Source organism: Schistocerca piceifrons, chromosome 4 (genome assembly GCF_021461385.2).
Source record: "Schistocerca piceifrons isolate TAMUIC-IGC-003096 chromosome 4, iqSchPice1.1, whole genome shotgun sequence".
NCBI lineage: Eukaryota > Metazoa > Arthropoda > Insecta > Orthoptera > Acrididae > Schistocerca > Schistocerca piceifrons.
In genome coordinates, this window is record NC_060141.1 from 4602275 (window position 1) to 4628917 (window position 26643).

The 26643-nt window shown below is 39.2% G+C and overlaps 1 protein-coding gene across 1 annotated transcript in view; it reads left to right on the plus strand.

Moving 5' to 3' along the window:
- Positions 1-26643, plus strand: part of LOC124795177 (nuclear pore complex protein Nup205-like) — a 295244-nt gene that overhangs the window by 99644 nt on the left and 168957 nt on the right. The window contains exons 7-10 of the mRNA XM_047259077.1: positions 5-184; positions 11336-11439; positions 17383-17505; positions 26366-26536. Coding sequence (XP_047115033.1) covers positions 5-184; positions 11336-11439; positions 17383-17505; positions 26366-26536 — 578 coding nt within the window. The remainder of the gene's footprint in view (positions 1-4; positions 185-11335; positions 11440-17382; positions 17506-26365; positions 26537-26643) is intronic.

Consider the following 26643-nt stretch of genomic DNA (forward strand, 5'->3'; position numbering starts at 1 on the left):
ACAGATGTAGTGAAGAATTTACCACTCTTGGCAGAAGCAGATTTTCTACGTGAGCTGGTACGGGAACTCACGCCTTCTGGTGGTCAGGTTTGGCAGTGCACAGGACTGCAGGCTTTGACCCAGTTTGCTGTTTCTCTGAGTCTTGCGACTCTGCGAAGAGCTCCTCAAAATCTACAGCCATTTGGTAAGTAATTGTCTACTGTGTTAAAAAAGGAAAAAAAGTCATTCTTGTCAAAAAACTTATTGAGAGATTCAATACTTGAAACAGTAATCTTTCCTGAAGAGTAACCTTTTTATTTGGTATATTCTAGACTGTCAACAGGTCTGTTACTGATCCTTTTTAGACCAATATAGTGTCATAAACATAAGGCAAGAAGTGGCATATGACAGTTCTGTCAATCTTAACACAATAGTGAACTTTGTGAAAAAAGAGGAGGTGGTGTTTTTGAGCTGTCAGTTTGTAGCAGATAGCACTCAGAGCCACTGCCATTGATGCAGTGTGCTGTGCATGAAGTAACTGTTTCTATTGGTGTGATGACCTCAACCCACAGGAAAAATAATTATCAAAATCTGAACTGTGAAGTCATCCAAAATTCTAGTCGGAAAACCACACTCTTTGTTATACTTCTCAATTGGTCACGATCCCACTTTGTTTATGAACTGAAAACTCTAATATTCACGAGAAACTGCTCTGAAATTAACCTGAACTGACAAAATTGTGTATATATTCTCTGAAACTTCAAAGGAATTAGAAAAAGTGACAAAATTTTGTGAATCACACACAATACTGTTAACCGCATGAACACTGGGGGGTTTCACCATACATCTACCCACTTTTGAGTATAACCAATGTCTCTTAATACTACGACTCGTAGCAATACAATATCAAAAAACTTTTATTACTGGGTAAACAGTCACTACGTGATTTGACAGCTGACATTTATAATTCCCGCTCACGTCAGGAAAAGCACCTATACGGGAATAGCAGCTTTTACATTATTGGTCAGAATGCAAGCAATTATGGCAGTTGCCGTAATTTTTGCGCGAAGCCATATTTCGCGACAAAATACTCTTATTAGTTACTGTCATATATCTAGTCTCATAACAATACATAAAACTACATAAAATAACTACAATAATTTTGACATGCAAGGAGAATTAGTCCTAATGAGAGGAAGAAGTTTATATTTACTGGTGTTTCAACAATGACTACCAGGCAACTTTTAATTAGCTGATTGTAATTTTATTTTCGCTAGCAGAAAGCAGACAAACTAAACAAAGAATTTAATTAAACAGAGTCTGTAATTCTTATACTTTTAATAGAGAAAGAAAGTTTCTAGGTCAGGGGATAGCGTTCAGCGAAATCCCTTAACTTTTTGTTGCGTACGAAGCGTTGCGTTAGGCAGCACAATGTCGGCGGGTTACGATGATGAGAGCAGGATACAGACAGTTTCGCTGGTTAATCTTCTCCGGCGAAACGCAAATTAAATTCCGGCACAGCTGTATCATTAACCCCGTGGTGATTAACAAACCACAAGACGCCAGTATACGAACGTTGTTGACGTGTCCTCTCTTTCAAAGTACATGACGTAGACATCACTCGTTTTTACACTTTATGCACTGTCCGTAACGCTATCGTCCATAATTACACGGTTCATCACATTCATATAGTCTTAGCCACAAATACACAGTTCATAGAATTGTTCATGTATGTGAAGCATACCGTAAACAATGTCCACTCTGTTCTCGCATTTCAAACTTCGACAACGTCACTGAAAGCCATTTATATTGCACAGTTAATTAGTCTTCACTTTCATGGCTTGATAGAATGTGATGTACAACAGTTCCACCACCCAAAACCAATACCAGCAAAGTTCATTCGAATAAAGGCACAGTTCGTGTCGGCCACAACAAAGTAATGTTAGCGGCACTTCCACAGTCCGGTTTATTTGCTCTTAAAGTTCGCTGGCGATGGCATTACGTACCGCAGTGGCAAAGAGAATTAACAATCTGATAGTTTGGTATCACTGTCCATACAATTACGTATGCTTTTCATGGAACACAGTACTATTTTTCCCGTGCATGCTTCAGACACGCCATCCACCATCCCCTCTACTACGCAACAACCTTTCAACTCTCGATATCGCTATCGCTGTCCCCTGTCTATAGATGTTATATCGTTATCATAAATTACATAAACCTTTATAAATGTTATTGACTGCATTTTTCACAATTAATAATATTCCAAAAGAGAACTTTAGAAACTTTACCACAGGTACAAAGCAGGAAACCTATTTATCCATTGGCAAACGAAATAATCACAATTACATCTTTACATTTAAAAACCACAGTAGAATCTTACATAATCACAGTTAGAAATGCCCATATGAACAAAAGAAAAAGAATAGAAATGTAAAGAAAATCACGAAAAAAAATTTTATAGGCGTAATTAGCAATGCCTTCACATTGGGAAGGCAGCAGTTCTGCTGTGTGTATGCAGCAGAAGTTTTCTTTTCTGTGCCGTAGCAATTTTTGAAAGTTTTAATGTGAGTGCTTGTGGTACTTAGTAATATTTTCACAGTAGGTTTGGTGGCCTTTTAATTCTGAAATATGGAGTTTTTCTCTGAACTTGTGAAACATTTGTGGTGTGTTGCAGTCAGGACTCGGAAAAGTTTCCTATGCGTTTGTGGATTCAGACTAGTTTTTACCGCTGGCTTTGAATTGGAAACCACTGATTGGCTGTACTTCTATTTCCCATTGTACCGAGACTGATCAGAACGTTGATCCATATTTACAACCAGGGGCGGCTTCTGAGGTAGTGCAGCTGTGCCGTGGTACCACTTGAATGAAAAAGAAGGAAAGAAATCTATGTGAATTTCGCATAAAACATTGTTTCGGAGTATGTATTTTCTGATTTGAAGAGGTGCGTTTTGCTGCGTGCTCTCTCGTGGTAGTTTTCTGAAGTTTGGAGCCAACTACAGAGATTAGCACCTTCTCCCATCGTAAGCACTGTGTGAAAGGCTCAGCTGTCGGTGTCTACACGCTGCTTATGGTGGGGATGGAGCCACAGCTGGTCTGACTCAGAGCTTTACGTTCCTCCTGCCAGAGAGCAGTAAAGTGCAAAACGTATAGAAGCATGATCTGCCATCTAGCAATCGTGTTAGAATACATTGGGGCGCAAATTTCTTGTAATCCAGTTTTAAACAATTTTTATGCAAGTTAATGCTAATGCATTCCTAAACAAAAATTAATGCTTAATTAAATCGAATACAGAAATAATACACTTAAATATCATTATAAATAGCTATATATAATTTGATTATAATTATGCCCTTAGGTTTTGAAACTAATAGGCGTTATTTCAGAATTGGTATAATTCACAGCAGCAGGGCTATTGCTACAGAACAAAAAAAAAACTAACATATTCGCCATGCGTTGGGCAACTGTTTTCCAAAAAACAGTGTAGTATTTCTGTTTATACTTGCTATGCTCTGTACGAACACGTAGTATTGTGACGTCAGGCAATTGACTGTATATAGCTGTGTGCACAGTGTTATCTGTAAGCAAAAATTCAGTTGACTGTGAAAACAGCAGACATGACCAGAATAAATGAGTGATTAAAACGCCATTTAGCAACAGGACTCACAGTGAAAAAAAATCAGATAAAAACCACTAGGTAGGCCACTCCCGAATCTGAATCTGCAGCAGCAAACAAAAAATAGGTACCGTAAGTTCAGTCCAGAAAGTTACCAAAAGAACAAATGGATGTTTGCCATTTGGGGGAGATGTTCTTTGGTGTAAGACTGGAATAACTGGTACTGGGATTGTATGGTCTAAAGTGAAAGTTCGTGAAATGTCAAAGCGACACATGAATAATGTGCTTAGTCTGTCATTTCTAGGCAAAACTAACATTCAGCAGAAATTAGATTTGCAATATAGACAAACAATTGACAGCCACAACAAACGTGAAGAAAAGAATATATATATATTGAACTGAATTGTAAACTGTATATGGATCTGTGGTGCTTTGGAACTGGCTGTCAGAGGCCATGATGAATCTGATGCCTCTAAAAATAAGGGGGTTTTTCGTGAGCTAATTCAGTTCAGTGCAAAACTGAATGAAGATCTTCAAGTTCATCTCAATCAAGCATCAGTGTTCAAAGGCATTTCTAAGACTTTCCAGAACAAACTATGGCAGTGCATGTTGGAAGTGTACCATTATGAAGTTCGTAAAGAAATTAAACGTGCCGATTGTGTTGCAATAATCGCGGATAAAACCACAGATGTGTTTTGCGAATTTCAGTTGGTTATTGTTTTGCGTTATGTTGTTGGTGGAAACCCTGTTGAAAGATTTTGGAACTTTGTTGACCCAGAAAGTCAGAATGCTCATACTATAGCTGAGAGTATTCTGAAAGAAATTGAACCATTAATGGGCGATGACCGATCAAAACTAAAAGCTCAGAGTTATGATGGTGCCAATGTTATGAATGGCAAGCTGAATGGGGCCCATAAATTAAAGTCAAATACCGAAATGCAACTACATCCACTATTATGCGCACGAGTTCAACCTTATTATGACTACAAAAGTATCTGTTAATCGCAAAGCCCGTGTCTTCTTTGCACATCTTTCAGGTATTTCTTCTTTCTTTTCTAACTCGCCACAGAGATCAAAAGTATTGCATAGAATTATTCAAAAAAGCTTGCCCTGTGTGCATGCGTGCGCATGTGCGTGTGTCAAGAGATGGAATTGTTATTCACGAGTAGTAAAGATGTTTTCAAAAACAGGGAAAATCTTATTACTGTTATGGAAGTCATTGAAACAAGCGAGAGCATAAAACTATCTTCTACAGTTGAAAAAGCTGGTTCAAACCACGCCTCCCTCTCACAGGACTGGCAGCCTAAGTCGCTGATTCCATCTGGTTTTATGAGAGTTGTATTCGAACCCTGTGACGGAGCATGATTGCTCTCTGCACTCATTTCAAAATAAGAAAAGGAAACAACCAGCAAGCACAACTCAAGGCAAAGTGGAGAACATAAATAATTTGGTAATGGCTAGAGCACAATTGTTAGCTGAGGTTGGCAATGTCATTAACGTGGTAGTTCAGGCTAGATCTCCACTGGTATCTTAAGCAACCATACATCAAAATACCCCCCACTTTAGACTTCCACATAAAAATGACCTCACATACCCTGCGAGCAATGAAGAATTGTGCTGTTGATGTGTGTGCGCATGCTTGTATTTCTTTGTGCAAGGTAGCTAACCACCCCCCCCCCCCCCCCCCCCCTCTCTCTCTCTCTCTCTCTCTCTCTCTCTCTCTCTCTCTCTCTCTCTCTCTCTCCCTCTCCCTCTCCCCCTCCCCCCCCCCTCTCTCTCTCTCTCTCTCTCTCTCTCTCTCTCTCTCTCTCTCTCTCTCTCTCTCATACATACACATGCTGTCATGTTCTCCAGGAATGTATCAGAGTCTTACTGTGCATAAGATGGGCGCTGTTGTAGTAAGTGTTCATTTCTGTTTCCCTATATGTTTTGTTTGAAATAATATCTTGTGAAATATGTGAATTATTGACAAAACTCCATAATAGAATCGATACTACCAAACTGAGATTTTTTTGGCACCACCAATGGAATGTCTCAGCGGCTGCCACCATTTACAACATTAATGTAACTTGAACTGGAGACTGAATTGTTTGTAACCAGAAAAGCTGGGTAGTCTGTCATCACACCACCACATCATAAACAGACATGGAGTAAACAATTGCACTTTGTAAATTATAACCACACTGTGTCAGGTAAAGTTATTTTCCATCATTCTTATCTTGCTTGCAATTTGGTTAAAAATTTTCTTAAAGTAACAGAATAGCATATTGGATAATGCAAATGGTGTGTAATCGCTCTATAGACGTGAGCTGAGCCATCAACTGTTAAAAACCATTCACACACTTTAATTTAGCCCTGGTTGTCAGAGAGGAATGGACTCATAACTTTGTTTTTCAGACCAGTGATAGGTCCATTGAATCACTTGATGCTTGTAACTGTAGTATGTGACAATTTGATAACTGCTTTTTCTGTCATTTCATAGCATCAATCTTGTATGAAAGCTATTTGCCACTTTTATTTTATACTTCATGGAAACGATTATTGATTCAAACTTGGGGTTGATTTTCCAGTAATTCTGGGATTATTACCACTTGCTTTTTCATTAGTTGCACCAATAGCTATGTACCTGTTATACTGTCGTAAATACACAGTGTTATTCCATTGAAATATTGCACAGTTAAATAAGACTTTTAATTAAAGACACCATTGATATTGTTTCACATAACTTAATTTAGTAACTTAATGTTATCATTCCTATGCTTATGGTTTCAGTATTGTGTTTCGAGCAAAAAGACAAAGTATGAAACTGACATGTACTGGGAAAAATACAGTGAAATAAGTTGAAGGGAAATGATGTATTGTGCTGTATTAAAATCATGCTGTTAGCTATTTCAGCCCAGAACCATTATCACACACATGAAATTAACAGATATGGAAGAAGTCACATGTCTGCACAGATCGTCACCTATAAATAAAGCATTCCATAACTCACATTAACATAACCAGATTTAACAGTGCAATAACATTACTTACATTTGCTATGTCCTGCAGTACGTATCGTGCTCATCACATTCTTTTATGTCACATACATAAAACCATAAGTGGTATCCCATCTTAACATACTCTTAAGTGCTGCAGCATTACAACTAAAACAGCTGTTACGATATTGTCAAAGATGCACTTACTTCCAAACATTGTAATCCTTTTGATAGTTATGTGCAATTTCATTTACTACTGGCCTGCCAGACTTACGTGAAGTATTGTCGACCCAGAAATCGGTGACCAAAGGTCACATACTATTTTCTTTGCAGGATATTAAAATCATATATGAATGTGTAAATATCATGAAATACTGACAGAGAAAATAGATGTTAACTACTGGTGTGCCAGACTTAATGAAAGTATTGTAACATAGGTCATCAGTGACTTACTGTTACATGCAGATATACGGAGATCAGATTATTGACATATTGTACAGATGAGTGATTCATAAAAACACATATTTCAAAAATATTTTAAGTTTTTATTATTCTGATAGATCAGTGGGACCAAATGATAATTTATGACGAATAAATCTGTGACTGTATGTCTACCTTTTGTTACACCAAGATTTGTAAGAAGTGGTAATAGGAACCTATAAAGATATAAGTCTAAGAGCGCACTTAAAATTCATTGCAACAATATTGCACACAGAAAAATGAGAAAACATTCTTCTGAAAACCACGTATATGTATTTTACGTTAAGCAAAACACACAGCACAAATCAAATTAGGCAAAGAAAAAAGTGTTGAACCAAGTAGCAATGTTTGGCAGATACAGGTACGAGGGTAATCCCAAAAGTAAGGTCTCCTTTTTTTTTTATAAGTACATGGACCTGTTTATTTCTACAGTGGTTTACATCAGTTTGCAGGTTGAACATTTAGCTGTTTTTCGACATAATCACCATTTCTATCGATGCATTTTTATAGAAGCTGGGGCAGTTTTTGTATGCCCATGTCATACCTGCTCGCCACCATGCTGTTCAGAAAGTTATGAACCTCTTCTTTCACCTCGTCGTCAGAGCTGAATTGCTTTCCGGCCAAATGTTTTTTATCCTAGGGAACAAGTGGTAGTCACTGTGTGCCAATTCAGGACTATAGGGTTGATGGGTGATTGTGTTCCACTGAAATTTTTGCAAGAAAGCAACTGTTTGCCGCGTGATGTGTGGGCGTGCATTGTCATCGAGAATGTGTACACCCTGGGCGAGCGTTGTCATGGAGAATGTGTATGCCCTTGCTCAACATTCCTCTCCTCTGGTTCTGAATTGCGCGTTTGAGTTTTTTCATTGTCTCACAGTACCTGTCAACGTTAATTGTGGTCCCAGTGATTCAGCTCCAATGACAAGGTGAAAAAAGAGGTTCGTAACTTTCTGAACAGCATGGCGGCGAGCTGGTATGACATGGCCATACAAAAACTGCTACAGCATCAACAAAAATGCATAAACAGAAATGGTGATTATGTCGAAAAATAGCTAAATGTTAAAGCTGTAAACTGATGTAAACCATTGTAAAAATAAACAGGTCTATGTACTTATAAAAAAAAAAATAGGAGACCTTACTTTTGGGATTACCCTTGTAAAAATAATTTCAACACATGCATCAAATAAAAGTAGAGGCTACTACAAACATTATCATAGGTCATCAGTGTGTCAAGATTACACACAGAGATCAACTTAATGATTTTCATACAGAAGAATATTTTTTTTCTGTGTGCAGTATTGTTGCAATGAATTTTAAGTGTGCTTGTAGACTTATATCTTTAGTGGTTCCTATGATCACATTCTATCCATCTTGGTGTAATAAAAGGCAGACCTAGAGTCACAGATTTACTTGTCTTGAATTGTCATCTGGTCCCACTGATGTATTGTGGATAGTATAAACTTCTAATATTTTTGAAGTTTGTATTTTTATGAATCATTCATCTGTATAATATATCAATAAGCTGGTCTCAGTATATCTGTACGTAACCTTAGGCGCTGATGACCTACATTACAATATTATCACTAAGTCTGGCACGTCACTAGTAAACAGATTCTTTCTTTGTCAATATTTCATGATGTTTATACTTTCACGTAAGATTTTAGTGGGTTGCACCTAAATTTCGAAGGCAAAAAGTTTGTGTGTGACAAAATAAGCAAAATTATTGCAGAAAAAGGCGACTTAAACAAAATTCTAAATTTCAGAGGTATTATGAATGCTTTTTTTTTTTTTAGAGTAAATGGTAGCATAGACCAACATCCAAGCAGCCCTAAACAAGAAAAAACTGGCTTAACAGCTAATAGTCTTACGCAGGTTAATTTATGTAATGTAGTTGATACTTCAAGTAACTTAAACTTAAACAATGCATTAGTGTCTAGTGGTAACTGCAGTGAAGCACATCATATGTAGGTAGCTGTGCTTTTGTAAAAAAAATTACAATACAAACACAATTAAATGTCTAATGGATAATACCAGAGAAGGAAAGTTGCTACTCACCGTATAGCGGAGATGCTGAGTTGCGATAGGCACAACAAAAAGATTCACACAATTATAGCTTTCAGCCAGTAAGGCCTTTGTCAGCAGTACACACACATACACACACACATACACTCACACAAATGCAACTTGCACAAACGTCTGCAGTCTCAGAATTTCATCTCTCTGAGACTGCAGACGTGTGTGTGTGTGTGTGTGTGTGTGTGTGTGTGTGTGTGTAAAGCTTTGCCACCTGGATCCTTCCCTTTAATACCAGCTGTTATGGACTACATAGTTGGGATTTACTATTGCAAAACATCCTTTCTCTACCATAATCCTCCTGGCCTAAACCTCCGCTAACCCACTGTTCTCACATCCTCTGCCCAACAGTGACACCTCCCTCTGTCATCTCACCCCTTCCCAATCCACTCCTCCAAGCCGTCTTCCTAGTATGCCGCAGCTCTCCAGCTCTGGTACCCGTGTGTCACATGCCTGTAAGCACGTTCACTTGCTACCCCTCCCTCTTGTGTCCCTACTACCGTGCACACCTGCTGCCTCTCTCTGAGCCGCTAGCTACCCATTCCTAACCTGCTTCCCACCTCTTTGCCCCTCTACACACTCCACCTGACAAAACCCCCAGCCGCAGTCCACCTGCTGAACTGCGACCCTGGCATTGGGTGACCAGGTGTGCGTGCGCGTGCGCGTGGAAAACTTTCAAATGTATTTATCAACTAGACAATCAGATAGAAGAAAATGAAACAATTGTAATTCTGGATTTTATCCTCAAAAAGTATAAATAGCAATAGGTTCATGAAGTGTGTAACTTGTGCTTAAAAACTAATTACCCACCATTTACATTTTACCAAAATTTACACAATTTTTTTAATGTTTCGTGAAATGCGTAGGAGAGGTGCTTCACTGAATTTGATGTTTCTTGTGGTCCTGTGAGAATGACAAAATGTATGTAATTTTTATTTTATGTTAGCTATTGTCTGCTAGTGATTAGGATATGAAATTCATTCTGCTGTGGTTTCAATACTGTATTATTAGTGTGCTGCCTTGGTCACTTCATTAAAGTGTTGAGTACCAAAATGTACACAGATTGATAAAAAATGTGATACGGCATAAGAGAATCATTGGAGCACGTGGTTTATCTTGCAAGACTGGTAATAAAGATAAATTATGTGCTGCTCTGTCTCGTGTGTTAAACATGTAATTACTCTGTTGCCTACATAGTATTCACTGGCTGGGTGTTTAGCATACTGTCTTATACGATACGTAAATGTACATGATATTCAACTAGATTTTTTATTTCTTTAATGCTATTTGTATCTGATGGAATTGACATTTCAACTAAGTATAATGAGAATCTACAGTTCTCATATTGATATAGTTGTAATTTTGATAGATTTTCTTCCGAAGTTACAGCACGTAACTTAAGCTGTAATAGTGTGTGTTTTGTATAATCTCTCTTTATGATGCGACTGCATCGATTAAATTGAAATACTGACACCTCATCACTTCTCCCAGCTCCCATTACAAGCTTTTGTCCCATACCCCATCCCCTGTCAACATTTTCTGTTGCTGTTTAGAGATGATATTTGATTATAAATTGCAGCCACAAGTTGATTAAGGAGGTATTACTATCTTCTTATGAACAAAATATAAGAACTGGCTTACTGCAATATCATACACAGATTTATCTTGAACTCTACATATGTATTTCCGATACTTGCAATTTGTGTTAGTGCAATTGAATTGTCTTCCGTTTTTAACTTGTTTCAGCATTTTTACTTAACAGTGTGATAATAAAATAAAGAGTAGCAGATGTACAAACTGTAACGGTCAAATAATTTGTGTGTTTGCTCTGTAATCTTGAAATTGGCCAGATTGCAAAAACTGTATCATTTGATCATGTAAGAAATTTATCTTTTCCCGTATTTACTTGTTTTAATATAAATGCAGTATATTTTTAGTGTAAGTATGTACAGAACATATGTGGTCATTTGCCATTACTTTTAACAACAAATGCGATTTTTAGTCCTTGGCAGGTGCCACCAGTCTTGTAGTCCACATACCCCTCCCTCTTCATATTCCTTCCTTACTTATTGTGTATGTTTGTGTTGATTAAAATCATTGCTGTGAAATTGCAGAGGTGTTTCTTGTCATCATTGTTGGGGATTTTTGTACATTGTCACCTGAGAATTTATGCGGAAAAGTCAGTCTCAATATCTTGTTTTCTTTGCAGCATTTTCAGAAGAGGATGAAATTCTTGTTGACTCTGCAATAGAGCTTAATGTATTTGATTTCCTCCATCAGACCTTCCTTATCAATGATTCTTTGTATAATGAGGTAAGAACTACTTATATTTTGGATAGTTTTGTTTGCATGTATTTCAGTTGCACTGTTATTGAAATGGATTATTTACAAGAAAATAATAGCATAAAGTGAATCAACTGTCAAATAAAAATTTGTGCACATGAGCATTTCGAATTATAAATGTTACTGCCGACCGGAGTGGCCGAGCGGTTCTAGGCGGTTCAGTCTGGAACCGCGTGACCGCTACGGTCGCAGGTTCGAATCCTGCCTCGGGCATGGATGTGTGTGATGTCCTTAGGCTAGTTAGGTTTAAGTAGTTCTGAGATCTAGGGAACTGATGACCTAAGCAGTTTGGTCCCATAGTGCTCAGAGCCATTTGAACCATTTTGTAATGTTACTCCTTCTAAAAAAGAGAAAGAATGTAGGTTCTGTATATTTGAAGATGACAAACAGCTCTCAAGATGTGTCTAGCATGTGACAAGAACAGCTGGGGCAGCAGAGATAGAAAGAAGAAACTAACAATTTGATAGTAACGAATCATTAGCAAACTGGAGAAGTTAGAAGCCACAGGTACAGAAAAGAGAAACAAGGAAATGAAGTACCATGAGACAAAGATGTAGACAGATGTCAAAAACATGGGAACAGAGGAATGGAAACTGTAAATAGTAAAAGTAGAGAGGAAAGGAATAAATAAATAAAGAATCGTGTTGAACACAGATCTCTGTAAAAGCAGAACATATGTAATTTGGAAATCTGGCCAAACCATTCAAATATTTCAGTCCAGACACATTCAGTGCCCTTTGATTTTTTATTTTTTTTTTTATTTTTTTTATATATATATAAAGTTGAACATGCCTATTGTGGAAATGGAATTCAAATTTTAAGACTTAGTTAATGATTCATTGTATAATGCAGAAAAAGACTTACACACTACTACTGTGTGTCTTAATTATTCATGTCTTTACAAGGATGCTAATTTCAACATGAAGATTGTACAGTCCTGACAATGCCATTATGTGAAAGACATGAGTATTGTTCCATTAAACAATGGTTTTACTTTCAAGAGCAAACATTCAAAAGAAATGCACTATCTCCATTGTTTTCTGTCAGTTTCAGTTGATGTGATGTGTAGCACATGATGTTGAACAAAAAGTATGTTTCCCTAACATTTAATGAAAAGGTTAAGGTAATCCTGGTGAGTGCGAAAGACACTATTTGGGTGCTAAATAATATTGCATTTCAAATGTGGTAAAACACAAATATCTGGAACTGTAAGAATAGTTTGGGAAAGGATCATAAGTGTAGGTGCTAAAAAACATAAGTTTGTCTGAACCCATGCTGCAGAGTGACACTTGGAAATCACTAAAGAGAATACTGAGTTTAAGGCAGCCGAAGGATGGCTGGACAGTTTCAAAGAAAGACACTACATTGTATGGGACAAAGTGTGTGGGGAAACCTAAGAATGTGCAGGAAAGTGTAGCAACTGAATGGAAGACAATATTGCACAACCTGACTGCAAATTATGACTCGAAAAACATGTTCAGTGCCAATGAAACAGGTCTCTCTTATAGTGCACTGCCTTCATAATCTCTAGTGGTTAGAGGTGGAAGAATGACCAAGGAAAGACTTACTATACTGCTGTGTGGAAATGTGTTAGGTGAAATGGAGAAGTCACTGGTGATTGCAAAAGCAGCAAAAACCCGTTGTTCCAAAAACATAGATGTAAGCAAGCTTCCAGTTGCGTGGTGAAGCAGTAAAACGGTGTGGATGGTGAGTGGTCTTACAGCAGAATGGCTGGGCTCTTTCAGTGCCAAAATGAAAAAAAGTAAGTAGGCAACTTCTCTTTTTCATTAGTAATGCAACTGCCACCCTAAAGTCAACTTACCAAATAGCCGCATACAACCCATGAGCCAGGGAAGTATTTACTCATTAAGTCCCACTGTAGGTGATTATATTGATGCGCTCTCTTATTATTAGTGTTGAAGAGGCCAAAAGTGTGTTAGCTCTTGCATGCTAATTTTCTGATGTGTATGCAGTAAATTGGATTGGCATGGGAGTAAGGGAAGCAAAGCCTGAAAACTGTCACAAAGTTTTTCAACAAAGTGGGCTTTGGAGGTGAAGAAGAAGATGCTTCTGCACTTATCAAAGCTCAATAAAATGCAGGAGCAGTTGGTGAATTAATCCAAATGCAAAATATTTCATGCCATCCATATGACTACTTTTGGTGTGATGATTTTCTGTCAACTGTCTCCACTTTTACTTCGCCAACAGATCTAATAGAAATCCACAACACAGATGGTGATGAGGAAACAAACGAAGGAGAGGAGCAGCAAATTGATGTATAAAAGTTAATGTGCCTGAAGAAGCAATTGCATTCATAAATGATAATACGCAATTTGCAGCAAACACAAATTCTCTCAAGCTGTTGGAACTATGGTATAGTGGAAAAAATTTGTAGAAAAAAAATTTCGAACAGGAAATTCAAGCAACTTTTCCTCCTTGATATGTGTCAAAAATGTGAAATTTAAAGCAAATAAACAGCAATAATATGTATGTACAACAATAAACGAATTTTAAAGTTACAGCAAAAATACAGACATACCATATTATGTATCAATTAAGTGTAACAGTCTGTAGTTAAGTCAGCATAAGTTGATCCTTGACAGTTGCAAGGAGCTGGATCAGCAGCTTTGTTGGCTTACCTCAGCCAATAACTTAACGTGATTTTGCAAACACCTCTATGGCAGTGGTTCAGTATTGTCACAACTGTGTAGATGGCTACTGCTTTCGCCTGCAGCCTTAAGGCTTTGCATTTGAAAGCTGGCAACAGCATTGCGAGCTGTCGAGGATTGTGTTATGCTGTTTCAATTTTGGTGTTACAGTGTACAATATACAGTAAATGAACATCTGCTGTGCAGGAGTAAAGGTATGTGAATGTGTACATAATTCTAATCTTGTACTTTTGTGCACGATACTTGACAAATTTTGCGTAGCTTGGCGTGTTTTATGTAATCGGGAAACTGATCCAATTTGGAAAATAATTTTGGTCCCATATGACTCCATTCTGAACAGTGGGCTTAATGTGCAGCTCGTTCAGTTTGAAATGTGATGTATCATTGCTATCAGTCTGTTGATGTAACATTCCACCAACAAAAGTTAAAAGCATGTTCCTGCGAATGTTTCATACATAGTATAGTAGTTAGACAGCGGCATGGTGTGACACTAAATGTTGACGGACAACACTTATGAAGGAATTGAGAGAGAGACCTCAGGAGTGTGTAACTTGTATAAAATTGTTGATAAAATTGTATATTCTAGCTGAATTTGAAATAATGACTAATAAATGAGGTGACAGTACAAAATTTCTTGTGTGATTATGAAAACAAGTAAAGTTAAACTTGCTCTCACAGACAACAAAAGGTGGTTTAGAATAACTTCGAATTTCAACCTGGAAATTTCAACTTCTTTGTTGCTTGCTATAGTTTGTGTGTAAGCTTTTTGAATCACCTTACATAAGCTCAAAAGTATATCATTAAGGGTGCAATCTTTCCCACACAGATGTGCCTTATAACATTTGTTACATGTGGCTTCAGCAAAGGTGCACTTGCACAGTTAATAATTAAATCCGCCTTGTTAGTAGGCCTAATTAATAGGCAGATTTGTAATCTTCCTAGCAGAGCCAAGTTTGTTGCAAGTACAGTTCACAGCAATTACTTAAACAGTCCCTCCCCCAAATTTCAACTACTGTCAGTAATGGTAAAACAATAGATGTGTACCTGTCTAAAAAGGCCTCTGTCACTATGATCCATGTTATACTTCAGAAACTTTGTTAGTCAGTCATTTCTCGATATGCGAGAAAAATTCCCCCCTGCAAATTAATACAACAAAAGATAACAACTCAGTTCAGTAGAACGTGGCTCAAGACTATCAACTTCTGCATCTACATATGTACCCCACAAGTCAACATACGGTGCATGGCAAAAGGTACCACATACCACAACTAGTACTTTCCTTTCTTGTTCTACTTGCAGATAGAGCAAGGGAAAAATGAGTGTCTAAAAGCCTCTGTACGAGCCCCGATTTCTCACACCGTATCTTCGTGGTCCGTACATAAAATATACGTCGGTAGCTGTAGAATCATTCTGCAGTCAGTAGTCAGATCCCGGTTCTCTAAATTTTGGCAACAATGCCTCGCTAAAAGAGCATTGTCTTCCCTCCCGGGATTCTCATTTGAGTTCCCAAATCACTCCCATAATACTTGCGTACTGATCTAACCTACCAGTAACAAATGTAGCAGCACACCTCTGAATTGCTTTGCTGTCTTTCATTACTCACACCAGGGAGGGTCCTAAACACCTGAACAGTGCACAAGAATTGGTCACACTAACATCCTGTACGCCATCTACTTTATGGGTGAACTACACTTTATCAGAATTCTTCCAATAACATGGAAGTCAAGCATTCACCTTCACTACTACCAAGATGCATTAATTCCATTCCACATAACTTTGCAGTGTTACACCTAGATATTTAATTGATATAGCTGTGACAAACATCACCTTACTAGTGCTGTATTCAAACGATACAGGATTGTTTTTCATAATCGTCCGTGTTAACTTAAATTTTTCTAGGTGTTGACTAAGTTGCCACTGATCACACCAACTAGAAACTTTGTAATCTTGTATCCTCGTACTATTGCACTGCTCTGGGTCACTACTGGCAATACCCTTGTCTCTGATGAACACTCACCATCGAAGACAACATTCTGGGTACTGTTACTTATGAAGTCTTCAGGCCACTCTTATACCTGGAAACCTATTCTGTATGCTCGTACTGCTGCGGGGCACCGTGTCAGATGCTTTACAGAAATCTAGGAATTTAGAATCTGCCTGTTGCCCTCCGTCCATGGTTCATAAGATATCATATGAGATAAGGGCAAGCTGAATTTCGCACAGCTGTGATTTCTAAGTCTTTGCTGATTTGTGGGCAGAAGCTTTTCTGTCTCAGGGGAATTTATTGTTTTCAAACTCAAAATGTGTTCAAGAATTAGCTCACACTTCTTAGTGCTAGATAAGAGTGCTGAAATAACAATGCACAAAATGTGGCACAGAAATTAAAGTAAATAGTCTGGATTGTGGCACAAGTAAACAGTGTTGTCTTGTGATCTAACAGTGACTGCAAGAAAGTGTAAAGTACACAGTCAATGAAGGTACGTTTAGTTAGCTATCCTCCTCATCGTATCGAACTTGAATTTATTAAATGTGGTCTGTTGCAGATTGCTAATTATAATTTCCATTCCTTCTTACCTGGTGTAGCTAAGTTTATTTCAGTTTAACACTTCATAAGTTTTGTTTCTGTAGTTCTCTCTCTTCTCTTCCCTTTCCTTTTGGGGCAAAAAGTTCGACACCTTTATAAGCTCGTGTGTCACTAACTTTTTGTCTGTTTGTATTGATTTTTTTCCTGTTCTGTATACCTTTCATGTCTGTATCAGCTTTAATCAAAGACTTTTGTGCTTTAGCAGATATACTATTTTATCAAAGGAAAATCAGCTAAGATAACTAATTAATTTGAGACAGAATGTGTGGCCAGTACTTAACTCTAGGAGACAAAATGTGCATTACTTCCTACAGACATGTACTGTGAGAGGACATGGACCCTCCTGCAACCAGTTGGCTCCAGTCATCGTGGGGTCTGAAAAATAGACCCTCCCACAATGCACTCTCTTTTCCTCCCTGAGGGAGGAACTATTAGTTCTGAAATGTAGGTGGTGTGCCATTTATATTATCGTGTGCGTCTGTCAGAAGTAATGCGCATTTCATGTCATGAATTTAAGTACTGGCCAGCAATTCTGCCCCAGTTTTATCACAGTGTTTTAAGCAGTCTCATTGCCTGCTTGCAGCTTCACAAATTGTTTCTTGTATTACATGTAACTTAATCCAGATTTAAATAAGAATACTTTCTCTTTTTTGTTGACAGGCATTCTACTTGCAAAGATTACACACACTGATTACAGACTTCATCATGTTCATGCCTTTCAAGGTCAAAGAACTTCGAAATCGGGCAGATGAAACTGCCCGTACGATGCAAGTGTATATGCAGGTGAGTGGGAGTATCCTTTTCCCATGCGCCCTCCATTATATTATAAAAGTATGTTTTGAGGAACTCTTTTATGTCTCAGAAAATATTAATTGCCTGAGAAAGTGTTGTTATAATTTTTGATGTCCGGTACATATTTTTGCACATTTTTTTAGGCAATCTGGAGTACAAAACTCCTGTTTCTGAATACATATTTTGATGTGTTCTGAAGAACCCTGCTCTCAACAAAAGAAATTGCAAAAGTCTAAAAGTGTGGCACCAGACACAAAAATGGCTTCCACTAACACTAAAAAGTTTATACTCAGCTCAGAGGTGTATGCTTACCACATACATGACATTTAATAAGCAACACTTCTGTTGGCTGCTCGGTCGGTTAGTATGTTGTATGTATGTGGCCCTCAGTGTTGAGTTGCTTGGCACCGTTACTAAACTAATTTAAGACAAATGTTGCAAAAATATTTAAAATTTTGTGTTGAAAGGTAAAATACGAAATGGAAATCTGATTCACTTCGCTCCATTCCCCTTTGCACAGAAGCGCAAATGACGTAAGAATAGGGTGTGAGCCAGTCTGTAGAATTGATTGTTCTAATACACATACAATAACTACACTATAGCTAAAATAATGTAAGAATGGATTGTCAGTTTTTGATCACTGAGAAAAAAAGAAAAAAATATTTTGAGCCACCCACACTAACATACACAAAATGTTGTAATAACGTTTGTAAGTCTTTCGCAACACGGACCACACTAATTTCATCATCTCTTTACACGGTGGCAGATCATCTGGTAATGCAAAACACATCCTGTTACATCGTCTGTATATACCGGTACGCCACAATCGCTCTCCACTGGTGTGCTCAGTCACTGGAGGAGAAATGCTTGCATCAGAGCACAGTGCCCTACCTGCAGGCACATCGAAAGTAGTTCTTCCTGGCTCAGCAGCCAGAAAGAGGACTGATACAGCCGTAATGTCCTCTGCAAAAGCAATGAATCCCCATTTAGATGCCACATAAAATTCCGTAAAACTTGGATTTTAAAATGAAGTCTTGGGTAAAATTCTTTATGTACCCTAATAACTCTAAAGTAATTCTGGATATCCCTATTAGCCAGACTGGCGAACATCTTGACCCTTGATAAATCACAGTAATAGGGTCCTGATTAAGTGCCACTATGTCTGACTTGGTATAAATCCAAAATGACCTTGTTGCTCGTAGCCTGTTTACAAATGCCCACATTGTTGGAGAGCGAGCAACAGTACTGAAAGCCAGTGACCACAGGGTTGAAAGTAGGCTGCACACATGTCACATGTTGAGGGTCTTCCTCTTGACGACAAGTAGTAGCTCACCAGCCTCTACACAGAGCTCACCAGCCTCTACACAGAGGCTGGGAATCGGACTGGTCGTAAATGCCTTTGTTGCTAACCTAATCCCCTCACAGTGAACAGCACTGGCGATTTTAAGATGTGATGGCCTAGATGAGTCAGGAACTGTACATTCGTAGTGAAGGCAGGTACACACAAAAGCCTCTAAGAACTGGAGTGGACATGTTCAGTCTGATCATCAGCTGAGGCTGAGGCATTTTAATATATTCAGTGACTAGGATTTTAGCCATTATAATCTCAGGTGTGGTAACTGTGTCAGCCTCTGATGAAGTGTAAGACACAGAAATCTCAATGAACTGTTAAAACTGATGACAGTGACAGAGTCATACCAAATGGTGAGCATCTCGTGGAACACGGCCCGTCTCAGCTCGGTATATGTCTGGCGAATGTGGGATACCTTAGCTGGGGACTGATGGCGGCTGCCAGTCCTCTGTAACGGTAAGCTCTGGGCCTGTTTCAGCAACTGCTATATGCACATTAGTGGATTGTTGTCTGTCGTAGGGAGCTGGCACGGGTTCTGGCCTTAATGATCTGCATTGCGAGGATAAAAAATGCTAATTGGGTGCTGGCTGTTTAGGTGAAAAATTCATTAGCAGGCAGCCACAGTGGCACCTGCTGAATCCTCGTTGTATAGGGCTTCCTCCTGCTTCTGCTGTCGTGTATAAGGCTTGCTCATTCTTCTGCTGTCTTACTTAATCATTGAACCAGTCAAATGAGTCTAGTAAATCTTTTACCGTGTACACATGTGAGTTCGTACTAGCAAAAACTATAAACAAATAGTTACAGTTCCTCATAAATGGTATTTTATATAAAGGTAATGAAGAACAATGACTTCATTCTAGTATTTTGACTCTAAAGATAATTTTTCCCATCCATTTTCCTACTTTTCAATACTAAGGTTATCTACTATTGGCAGTTTTTGTTCACCACCTGTAGCTGTGCATGCACACTAACTGGAATCAGCACCGAGATCATGAACAGCTTTCTGCCTACATCTACATCTACATCTACATCCATACTCCGCAAGCCACCTGACGGTGTGTGGCGGAGGGTACCCTGAGTACCTCTATCGGTTCTCCCTTCTATTCCAGTCTCGTATTGTTCTTGGAAAGAAGGATTGTCGGTATGCTTCTGTGTGGGCTCTAATCTCTCTGATTTTGTCCTCATGGTCTCTTCGCGAGATATATGTAGGAGGGAGCAATATATTGCTTGACTTCTCGGTGAAGGTATGTTCTCGAAACTTCAACAGAAGCCCGTACCGAGCTACTGGGCGTCTCTCCTGCAGAGTCTTCCACTGGAGTTTATCCATCATCTCCGTAACGCTTTCGCGATTACTAAATGATCCTGTAACGAAGCGCGCTGCTCTCCATTGGATCTTCTCTCTCTCTTCTATCAACCCTATCTGGTACTGATCCCACACTGTTGAGCAGTATTCAAGCAATGGGTGAACAAGTGTACTGTAACCTACTTCCTTTGTTTTCGGATTGCATTTCCTTAGGATTCTTCCAATGAATCTCAGTCTGGCATCTGCTTTACCGATGATCAACTTTATATGATCATTCCATTTTAAATCACTCCTAATGCGTACTCCCAGATAATTTATGGAATTAGCTGCTTCCAGTTGCTGATCTGCTATTTTGTAGCTAAATGATAAGGGATCTATCTTTCTATGTATTCGCAGCACATTACACTTGTCTACATTGAGATTCAATTGCCATTCCCTGCACCATGTGTCAATTCGCTGCCGATCCTCCTGCATTTCAGTACAATTTTCCATTGTTACAACCTCTCGATACACCACAGCATCATGTGCAAAAAGCCTCAGTGAACTTCCGATGTCATCCACAAGATCATTTATGTATATTGTGAATAGCAACGGTCCTATAACACTCCCCTGCGGCACACCTGAAATCACTCGTACTTCTGAAGACTTCTCTCCATTGAGAATGATATGCTGGTTTCTGTTATCTACGAACTCTTCAATCCAATCACACAATTGGTCTGATAGTCCATATGCTCTTACTTTGTTCATTAAACGACTGTGGGGAACTGTATCGAATGCGTTGCGGAAGTCAAGAAACACGGCACCTACCTGTGAACCCGTGTCCAGAAAAGTCATTGTACTCGAACATAATACATGTTCCAAAATTCTACAACTGATCGACGTTAAGAGATATGGGTCTATAGTTCTGCACATCTGTTCAATGTCCCTGCCTCTGAGCATTTCTGCACTGCATGGTGGAGCGGGTTTAGCATGGATGCAATTTTAGTCACAACAGCTATTCTTGCTATATTATTAATGACTGCAGTGAAAAAAAGGCACAAAGATTTAACATGTTGACACATAATGAGACTAGTAATGAAAAATAAAAAATATGTACATACGAATGTACAACAGTTAAATTCCCATCTTCATAATCAAAAGATTAGTGAGGAAATAAAAGCAAGACTACATAAAAGAGAGAGTTCAGAGCTTTCAGATCGCTCAACACTAGCATTATCTTATAGATTTGACATGAGCTCTACAGATACTACAGACTATGAAGTCTGTCCAATAGGGTGATCAAGCCCATCATGAGTCTGCATTGTGGTGTAGATTCCCAACTCGGTGGAAGAATGAGGATGAAGAGCAAGACAAGCCTCACTGTTACGGTTGCATCTTGTTGCAGTGAAATATTAATGGTTTCAGGACACATGTGGAAGAACTGAAATTTCTAGTGCAGGGTAGATCTCTGTGCTTGTTAGACGCATTTTGAAATTACTGAGCTTTTTGCTCAATCCACTGCAAGGATGACATGAGTGGGAAAATGACAGGAGGAGGAGTAACTTTGTTTGTAAATAATACACACAAGTCCTCTGCTATATCCTCGGTTATCGATTACCAGGCAGCTGCAGTTGAAAGTGTGCGGTACAGTAGATTATAGTATGCTCTCACTACTAGCTGCTACAAGAGGCAGTCAGATACAAGTCTTTATAAAAGACCTTAGAGAACAACACCCTTGATCATTTTTCTTGTTGGGAGACTTCAGTGTACCCAATGTTTAATGAGGCTTGGGGGTGTCGGAGGACTGTGTGATGTCTCAGGAGCTGTATACACCATCTCTGGCACTATCTCAATCATCCACAGCCATGGGTCCCTCTTTCTCCTTACTTGCTGTCACAGATTCTGATCAGTGAGTAGGTTGATGACCTACACTCTGGTAACTATGTTCCATTGTGGATACAGCTAGCAAATGGAGCAGTCCCTGAAAGGGAGCTACCAAGATGAGTGATCAGCAGAGCCAACTGTATGCTGTGGAGCAAGCTGACTGTTTCTGGACTTTTGAACAGGATCCATGAATGGGTGGATAACGTAGTGTGTTCCTTCATGCTGCTGAAGCCCTTGGGTCACCTTAGGAGGCAGCATGTACCTTGATGAGTGACATACTATTTGCTGTTGATGTTAATTTGGCTTTATTTGCTAATACATCAGTCCTAATTGAAAATGAGATTTCTGGAAGAATTCCAGAAAGTGCCAAAACATTTTAGAACAACCTGAATCTTGGTTCCATCAAAATAGACTAAACCCAAATGTAACTAAAACCAAAATGATGCAGTTTGAAACTAAATCATTAGAAAAGAGAAAAAGAATATAACTTACAATCATTAGAATATCACAGAGGCAAATCATGTTATGTCCTTGGTTCTAAATTTTGATAAAAAGTTAAATTAGAAGGTACACATCGACTACTTAGCAAACAAACTTAGTAGGTGAGCATCTTCAGTGCCTATTTCGTAAGATAACACAAACATAGGCACCAGAAAGGTAGTTTACTATAGCTGCTTTGAGTTGGTTGTTGGTTATAGCATAATTTTCTGGGGAAATTCAGCAAGTGTCTCAAGGCTCCTAGTATTTAAAAAAAAAAAAAGGAATATGTGTGTTGCCAAACAGTGGCAATTATGTTGACCACTGTTAAAAATTTTTTTGTTTGAGGTGCTCTTATTCAAAAACCAACATATCTTCGACACTTCCCATTTCCACCACAACCACAACATTCACCATAGTGATGATTTTAAACTTACAGTACAACATTTAAAACTCTTATGCCCAAACACCAAAGTATGTGGAATTAAAAATTCACACTATATTTAGCACAGAGCTTGGTTCACTGAAAAGATTGCTCTTTACTCTTCTGGTAGAAAAGTGCTATTATTCTATTAAAGAATTCATTTAGAACAGTTTCATAGTTTGAATAAGGGAACAATACGTTTTATTTTTGTGTACCGAAAACTATGATAAGTATTTTTGTGGCTATACCTCAGAAATTATATAAAATAATGTAAATTTTTGTAATTCTCCTAAAATGTTCTTATTGTACAACATAACATGACTCCTATAAATCAAATCAAACATTGTGAAAATTATATGTAATTAGATGAATAAATCACATTTCACAGTGCCGTTAAGCAGTCTGGGTCAGGTGTGCGACGAACTTGCCCCGTTGGAATGTAACAGTATCAGAGAAGGAAAGATGCTATTCACCTTACACACACACACACACACACACACACACACACACACACACACACACACACACTCATGCAAACACAACTTGCACACGTGTCTGCAGTCTCAGAGAGCTGAAACCACACTGTGAGAAGCAACACCAGTGCATAATGGGAGTGGCGACTGGGTGCGGGTAAGGAGGAGGCTAGGGTGGGGAGGGGGAGGGATAGTATAGAGGGAGTGGCGGACAGTGAAGTGTTGCAGTTTAGATGGAGGGCAGGAGAGAAGGTGCAGAGGGGGAGGGGTAAGGGAACAGAGAGGGGACTGGATGGCAGAGGACAGTGACTAACGAAGGATGAGGCCAGGAGGGTTACGGGAACGTAGGATGTATTGTAGGGAATGTTCCCACCTGCGCAATTCAGAAAAGCTGGTGTTGGTGGGAAGCATCCATATGGCACAGGCTGTGAAGCAGTCGAGATGAGTGCCTTTACTAACATGATTAGAGACAAATAATGTTAAAATGTGTAAATCAAAATTCCACTCTGACTGTCCAATCTCTCTCACAGCCAAAGCAGAGAAATAAAAAGACTGAGTGTAGTGGTGGAATGACGGCTGTGTAGTGGTGGAACGGGAACGGTGAAAGGGGTTGGTTGGGCGAGGACAGTGACTAACGAAGGTTGAGGCCAGGAGGATTTTGGGAATGTAGGACGTATTGCAGGAAAAGTTCCCAGCTGCGCAATTCAGAAAAGCTGGTGTTGGCGGGAAGGATCCTCATGGCACAGGCTGTGAAGCAGTCTTTGAGACGAGGGATATCATGTTTGGCAGCGTGTTCAGCAACAGGGTGGTCCACTTGTTTTTTTGGCCACAGTTTGTCAGTGGTCGTTCATGCGGACAGACGGCTTGTTGGTTATCATACCTACATAGAATGCAGCACAGTGATTGCAGCTTAGCTTGTAGATCACATGACTGGTTTCACAGGTAGCCCTGCCTTTGATGTGATATGTAATGTTAGTGACCAGACTGGAGTAGGTGGTGGTAGGAGGATAAGTCTCCATGACCAACTATATCCTCACCCGCAATTACTTCTCGTTTGAAGGCATTACCTACAAACAAATCCGCGATACGGCTGTGTGCATCCACATGGCACCATCCTGTGCTAACCTATTCATGGGCCATCTACAGGAATCCTTCCTAAAAACCCAGAATCCTAAACCCCTCACCGGGCTCAGATTCATTGATGACATTTTTGATATCTGGATTGAAGGCGAGGACACCTTATTCACGTTCCTCCAGAACCTCAACTACTTCTTGTCCATTTGCTTCACCTGGTCCTACTCAACTCAACAAGCCACCTTCGTAGATGTTGACCTTCACCTCAGAGATGGCTACATCAGTAACTCCATCCGTATCAAACCTACTAACCACCAGCAATACCTCCATTTCGACAACTGCCATCCGTTCCATACCAAGTCCCTTCCGTACAGCCTAGCCACCCGTGCTCGTCGCATCTGCAGTGACGAGCAGTCCCTCTCAAAATATACCGAGGGTCTCACTGTAGCCTTCACTGACCCTAATTATCCTCCCATCCTTGTACAAAAACAAATCTACCGTGCCTTATCTTTCCAGTCTCCCACCACCTCCCAAAGTCCCACAGTCTGGCCACAGAGGAGCATTCCCCTCGTAACTCAGTACCATCCGGGAATGGAGCAACTGAATTACATTCTCTGCCAGGGTTTCGATTACCTCTCGTCGTGCCCTGAAATGAGAAATGTCCTGCCCACTATCCTTCCCACCACTCCTATCGTGGTATTCCGCCGTGCACCGACCCTACACAATATACTTGTCCATCCTTACACAACCCCTGCTCCCAATCCCTTACCTCATGGCTCATAGCCCTGTAATAGACCTAGATGCAAGACCTGTCCCATACATCCTCCTACCACCACCTACTCCACTCCAGTCACTAACATCACCTACCCCATCAAAGGCAGGGCTACCTGTGGAACCAGTCATGTGATCTACAAGCTAAGCTGCAACCACTGTGCTGCATTCTATGTAGGCATGACAACCAGCAAGCTGTCTGTCCACATGAATGGCCACTAACAAACTGTGTCCAAAAAAAAAAAGTGGACCACCCTGTTGCTGAACACGCTGCCAAACATGATATCCCTCGTCTCAAAGACTGCTTCACAGCCTGTGCCATGAGGATCCTTCCCGCCAACACCAGCTTTTCTGAATTGCGCAACTGGGAACTTTTCCTGCAATACGTCCTACATTCCCAAAATCCTCCTGGCCTCAACCTTCGTTAGTCACTGTCCTCGCCCAACCAACCCCTTTCACCGTTCCCGTTCCACCACTACACAGCCGTCATTCCACCACTACACTCAGTCTTTTTATTTCTCTACTTTGGCTGTGAGAGAGATTGGACAGTCAGAGTGGAATTTTGATTTACACATTTTAACATTATTTGTCTCTAATCATGTTAGTAAAGGCACTAAAAATCCTGTTGTCGAGCATCTACCCCCCCCCCCCTCCCGTTTCTCTCATTAGTTAGTACAAAGGAGTTTTGATTACTATTAAACTTACGTCTCAGTGATTATAAAAAGCTAAGAATGGAATTGGAAACCCATTTTCAAAACAAAATTATTGCAGTTTCTGTTTGAACACTCTTTCTCATGTCTTGATGAGTTTGAAAATGAAGTAAATGATAATGATAATCAGTTTAGTTCTTCAAATGCCAATACAAGTATTACATATCTGAAGTTATTACTGTGGAACATATATGTGCATGTTGGGATTGTGACACGTTGCTTCCCGTCTACTCACTGTCTTCTAAAGCTTTTGTTTTAGACTGTGTACCGTGTTAACATTTATATAAAGTTACTTTGATAGACAAAAATAAGTATATAAATATTTAAGGTTTTTTACTGTATTTTTGCTTTGCAATTTTCAAATAAACAGTGTTTTAATTTGCCTTTCTCATATTCTTATTGCAGGAAGGTTTAGAGCCTCCAGCAAGACTTCCACATCATTATGAGCATATGTTACTAGCCATGGCTCGTTTGTATCATTGTGATAGATTACAACAGGAACTTGTCCTCGAATACTGGAATCCTCCAGAAGAAAACAGAGGAAATATCCTTCCATTCCGTAGTACCCCTCGAAAGGTTGGTAACTGTAGAATATTAACTGATTTGTTACTTTAAAAGAGGATTGTGTTATATGCAGACCCTGAACTAGTAGGATTATTCCAAAATTGTCACATGGAGGAGAA